This window comes from Chelmon rostratus, chromosome 2 (genome assembly GCF_017976325.1).
Source record: "Chelmon rostratus isolate fCheRos1 chromosome 2, fCheRos1.pri, whole genome shotgun sequence".
Taxonomy (NCBI): domain Eukaryota; kingdom Metazoa; phylum Chordata; class Actinopteri; order Chaetodontiformes; family Chaetodontidae; genus Chelmon; species Chelmon rostratus.
Window position 1 is genome coordinate 9,834,627 of NC_055659.1, and position 6,000 is coordinate 9,840,626.

General features: G+C 40.9%; 1 protein-coding gene across 1 annotated transcript in view; it reads right to left on the reverse strand.

Annotated features, from left to right (window-relative positions):
- Positions 1–5,797, reverse strand: part of asic1b (acid-sensing (proton-gated) ion channel 1b) — a 145,004-nt gene extending 139,207 nt beyond the window's left edge. The window contains exon 1 of the mRNA XM_041949140.1: positions 5,436–5,797. Coding sequence (XP_041805074.1) covers positions 5,436–5,797 — 362 coding nt within the window. The remainder of the gene's footprint in view (positions 1–5,435) is intronic.
- Between the last annotated feature and the right edge of the window lie 203 nt (positions 5,798–6,000).

A 6,000-nucleotide genomic window follows, 5' to 3' on the forward strand; every position in this document is an offset into this window, starting at 1 on the left:
AAGTGGAAACTATCACAAAATGCTTTGAAGCGGTCCCATCCAGTAAATAAACTATCTGATATGTTAGTGAGAACCAGCATGTTTATTTTAGCAGTAAGTCACTGTAGTAGAAAAAACAACAAGCAAATCAAATAATCAAAAATCACAAATGTATTATATACAGTTAGTTACTTAATAGATCATGTTTCTAGTTTATCACTGCCAGTCAATGTCATATTCAGGCACTAAACCTAACCAACTTTAATTTACATCAAACATCAAAAGATGCATTAGTACTTGTTAATACCAGTGCAGGAATGGTAATTTTTGAAAAAACTTCAGGGGCCTTGAAAATGGCAGATTAAATCACATAAGCCAATTACTGACTGAAAAGGTTGTATCTTTGATAAAAAGCAAAGCTCTAAAGTAGTCCAGTGCCCTGGCCCACACTGGGACTACATCACTACATTGTCATGCTTTATTGTTATAAGAAGATACAGCCTGTTGTGGTATATTCTGAACTTAATTGAATTGTATCCTGAGTCTCTGTCTTATAAGCAACACAAAGCTGCCAGGAGAGCACTTAAGACGCTGTGCTCAGATCCCCGAGTCAGGAGGCTTTAGTTGAAGCGTATACAATCACAATAATATGGGTAGATTTTTAATATTGCCCTGCCACTGCTCCCTAAAGCAATCACAGCAAACTCACTACGTAAGGGCGGGGGAAGACTAAATTGGATTATGGGCCACAAGCACTTTAATTTTCTTGCGGGGACTAAAACGAATGAAGGCGCATCTGCATCACTTTGCCACCTCATGAGAGCAGTGAGTAAATACTAGCAACTGCTGACGATTTTGACAGTGAACTTTGACAGTAAGACTGTGGTCACATAACTACACTCACTCAGGACTTCACACCTTCAAAAAATCTTCTTCCATGCACAGTAGCAACTCATATTCCCATTGTATTAGGTTAGTGTTAAGACCACAGGCTGTGCGACACAACAATTAACACATTTTGATACAATCTCAGGTAATTATCAATTAACACTAATTGAACTCATATACTAATGAGGATCAGATTGTTTGTGCAGTGTTCTTGAGAATGAATAACTGCAATGATTCCCGGTAGTGGAGTTTCGATGATCACATCTTAATTTTGCTGCATCTGTGACACAGTTATTATACTTTGGACAAGAGTGATGAAGATGAACCAAAACAAATCTCCATTTCATTTAAAATGATCACACACAATGAACCAAAGAACAAAAATACATTATCACTATGGATCCCATTTGATCTTTTAAAAACCTTGACCCGATACTAAATTGCCTACTTATGTCTGCCCAATGATCACCTTCGTTCTGATAAACAATCACAATATAAATGCAAATGAACCCACATCTGAAAATGTATCTTTAGAAGCAAGTCTGATTATGTATTTCATGCATGATCTAATTATATCATATGATCTGACCTTCCCATGTCCTCTACCAAGAACTTTTTACACCAGTCAAATCCTGATTAGGGCCACTGATCTTGCTGAGACAGATAACGCTGTCAAATTTACATTTTGTGGCACGTTACACACAGCTTGAGGGAGTTTAAAGCATGTTTGCAAGCTCAGGAATCATGTTAAAGCGCAATAACTGTGTAAGCAGAAGACTCGCTTCTCTGACTTGCATGAGCTGATCTAACACTTTTTGGCAGCATACGCCACATGACCAACACCTATTCCAAAATGACCTTTCTTTTGTTAATCATCATATAATTGCCTTTGCGACATAATAAAAATAGAATTGAGCAATTTACTTGGAATGTTCTGCACTGCCAAGTGTGACTTCAACCTGCAAATATACAATGAGAAAGTGAATGATTTCTTTTTGTGCAGAAACTGCTGGTGTGGAGTTAGTTAAGGTGAACTTACGAGTAGCTAAGCTATAAACTTCATAGCATCTTAGACAGTCTGGCATCGCTGCACGGGTGAATATTGCCTGCTGCTTCCTCCTGAGACGGTGATGGACTCACAGCCACATGACACTTTGTTTTTCTTTTGCCATTTTCTAACAAAACCCACAGCATGTCACCTGATATTAAGAACTTCACCACTGGAATGTTTTCTAACCAATCAATGTTTAATTTAAAAGCAGTGACTACATGAAAGCCTAAGAACTTTTTTATCTGCAACTTAGATTCAAGTTGTTCCCAATTCCTTTAGTTTTTCCTCCACAGACCTTATCAAATAGTACTTTTTTGACCTCTGAGAGACAGTCACAGAGTAAGACAAAGTTTGCCCTGTCATCTTTTAAGAAAACGTCACCAATCTCTGAGTTGGCAGAAAGCGAGGCGACGTCCCCCCAAAGGAAAAATGGAACAGAGGGGGCAAGAAACAGTGAGAAAGATGAGACAGCGTTAATCAGTGGGACAACTCTGTAGCTTAACAAACAGCACTAATTACACAGGGATAAAGACTTGTTCATCACACAGCTTATGAGACACAAGTTAATTGCCTCTGCTTGCAGTCCCCTCCCACCATCTGAAACAGCTCATTCCAAAGTCATTTGGTGCAAGTGCTACTGCTTTCATTTTTTCTGTTTTCCTCTCGTTCATGCCAGCGCTCTTATGTCTTTCAGGTGTATCTCACCTCTTACACGTAATCTGGCTGAACCTGTACTAATAAATCAAAGAGGTGGAAGCCTGCGAGGATATGTTAAGAGTTTGCCATTGCAGCTGACAGTACCCAGCTAATACTGGTCGGATAGTGACGTCGTGCCTCCTCAAAAATTGTTCTGCTAAGATGCCAGTAACTGCAACATGATTATGAACCAGACGGCCAGATGGTGACGTTTCCACGTCCAATAATGGTCCAGTCAGATCCTCTCTCACAAACCAGGATATATTAATGTTATTCTTGCTATGATAAAATGTAAATGCAAAATGTAAATGCATGTGTCTTTGTTTTTGTTTGTCTTTTTAATATTACTTTTTTATATAATTTATTTGGTTGTGAAACAGTTGGGATCAGACGTCCATGCTGTGGTGTCCACTTTGTGGACGCCTATTTTTCTTTATTAAATATAAAAAAGCATGTCATTATGCCATTTATGCATATCCACGTGTAAATTACATTCCTGCTGCATTGTTTTAAGACTGTGGTGTTTGTAAGAGCCAAAATCTTCATCCGAACTGTCTTTGAGTGCACACGGGAGGAGTTCAGTTCATCAGGTGACGTAGTATAAACAGCTAGTCACATGAAGGAAGAAGGTCATGGTGGACGAACGGGTGGAAAACAGGATTTTCACCCTGGAGACAGAGGTTTGTGTCTGCTGTGAAACCAAACACCAACGTTGACTCATTAATTTTAGACATAGTCGACTAATTATTTTCAGTTCTTAGGATGTATGAAGGTGTCGAACGCACACTGTGTTCATAAACTTTAGCAGAATAGCTGGATAGGCCTGTTTGTCATATTTCAGTGTTGCTACAACACCCAGGAACGTGCTAGGCATCCGAACTATACCATAACAGACATCTTAACTGGACGTTCAAACAATGGTCATTCACAATGTTTGTTGGGCACAAACACAAACAGCAAATCCACATAAGATGTAGGTTGAAATCTATACCATACAGAGCACTAGAACTGCAGCCCCAAGCAATGGAATCTACTGCTTTCCTGTAAGGTTATCACCTGCCCTATGGTTGCATATAGAGGTCACAGAGCAACGATATTCAGTATGAAAACAAGGAATTGGATTTATGTCATTCTAGCATGTACCACAGAGGCGCTCTCCAACTGTGCCTTTGGCGGCAGCGTTCTGCAGATCAATATGCTAAAAATACACTGACTAATGTTTCAAGATGGTATTTAGATGCGCTTGTATGTAGTAGATCTTTTATTTTTGCAGTAACCCATGTCTATGCTTGTGTGCGCATGTGACTTTTGCTGCTAGACCACTGAATACAGAGTCAAGGACAGTTATCTGTATTGTGCTGTAAACGTGATCAGAATAAGCTGGGTGGCACGGAGAAGAAAAAGTGAAGAAATTTAAAGTCAAAAGTTTCTACAGTCGGCGGTGAGCTTGTCATGGCTGCTGAAGGACTAAATGATCAAAGCACAGCAGAGAGCAACAAGTGTACAGGGAGGGGACAGCAGTTTTGAATCACACATGTCTCTTCACACTTTGTCAGCAGGGGATTTAAAAATCTACTCATCTACTTATCCAATATTGAGGTGTTCGCATCACGTGAACTGTAAAATGATGAGGCAAAGAATTGCACCAGTGGCATTTTCTCCTTCATCATTTTATATTAACCACTTAGAAACAGCTCATCCATTATCTGTTACCTGGGGGACTCACACTATCTGTGATAAAACGTGCTCGTTCTCTTTTTTTCTTTTTAATCAAACACTGTATCAACATATTTCAACAGACTGATGTTGGGGGTATATTTCATGCTCTTGCCTAAGATTTCATAAATACAGGAGCTTATGTGCAGTGTGGATTTCAGCTGACATGAGCTATAATGTCACTACATTATTAAATAAGCAACTCTAATGCTGAGCCTTTTCCCTGCTTTTTATAAAACACCTTTCATCCGTACTCATGTTTTTTTTTCTAAATTACCTCAGGCTAAGGTCAGTCCAAGTTCATATTCACAGAGAGCCTTAAAAGGTTTTGCATGCTTTGTCCATGTTGTTTGCACAATGCCCAGTGGCCTAACGGCGACAACCAGTGAGGCAGGTGTTAAAACACTGCTTTGCACTTCCATGTGACATATAAGATGTCACCTGAGACAATTCAGACATCGTAGCAATACTAAAGATGCATTTCCACAAGGCCTACTGAAAATCAAAATGAAATTTCACAGAAGTTCAAAGTTCACTTGCACCTTGTACAATAATAGGCCTACCTAGACATCAGCACTATTTCCCTTCACAGAATATCTACAGAGGGAGTTTTGGAATTTAGTCAGTGGGTTGAGGATTTTAGTAATTTATTGATTCCCAATACATTTTATTGAAGTAAAAAACAGTTTAGTTTCGTGATAACTTCAGTAGACAGTATCCAAATAAAAAAATGTATTGTTTCAGCCCAATGTTTCAATCTTGTGGCTGTCATGTTGTGCAGTGGACACAATCACGTCCTGAATCAACAACTACTAAATCCTTCCAGATGGGTTTCCCTGAGGAAAAATCTTATCATCCAAGCAGAGACTGTTTTGGGAGTCTCTGTGCTGATTACTGTTTTAACCTGCAGGATAACAGAAAATGAGTGTTATGAGTGAGGTGGGTTACTGAACGCCAGGGAATCAAAGATCTGGAAATGTCTGCTGTAAAAGCACTTCATCACTTCCCTCTGACATCATGCATACCAACAGGTAGACCTTCTGCAGGCTACAGGCAGCCCTTAACGCACAGGTAAGTTGCTGGAGAACCGGACACGCACACGCACCTGCCGTTGAGCAAGGCAAGGAGCTCCCCAGCGTGATACAGGTCGTTGCGCGTCACCCGGCTGAAGCGGAAGGAATTGAGGTTGCAGAAGGTGACTGAGGGGAACACCATCATCGGAGCCGCCACCTCGTCCAGCTTGGTGACGTGGGGGTACTGGAAGTACAACTGCACCCGGTCCACACACACCATCACCAGCACACCCACGGAGCCCAGGAAGAACAAAATCCACAGGCTGCGCTTGATACACATCCGCTCATAAGTGAACATGTGCGAGATGCCATGCAGCGTGGACCTGCTGGCGAAAACTTCAATGGGAGCCGGCCGCTTATAGTCCATGTCCTCCGAGTCCGCTTTGAGATCCATTGTGTCCCCGGGATGAGTTTAAATGAAAGAAGGGTAGGGGGCTGCAAGCGGATGAAACTGGCTGTGTAAATAAGCAGATGCTTTCTTAATGGCAAGGAGGTTAGTGTCTGGAAGTTCACGCCCTTCCACGCATGTATTTCTCATGCAGCCCGTGTGAGATGTTGCGTCACTGACAGCCGGCAAAACACCCCGACATTTAGATC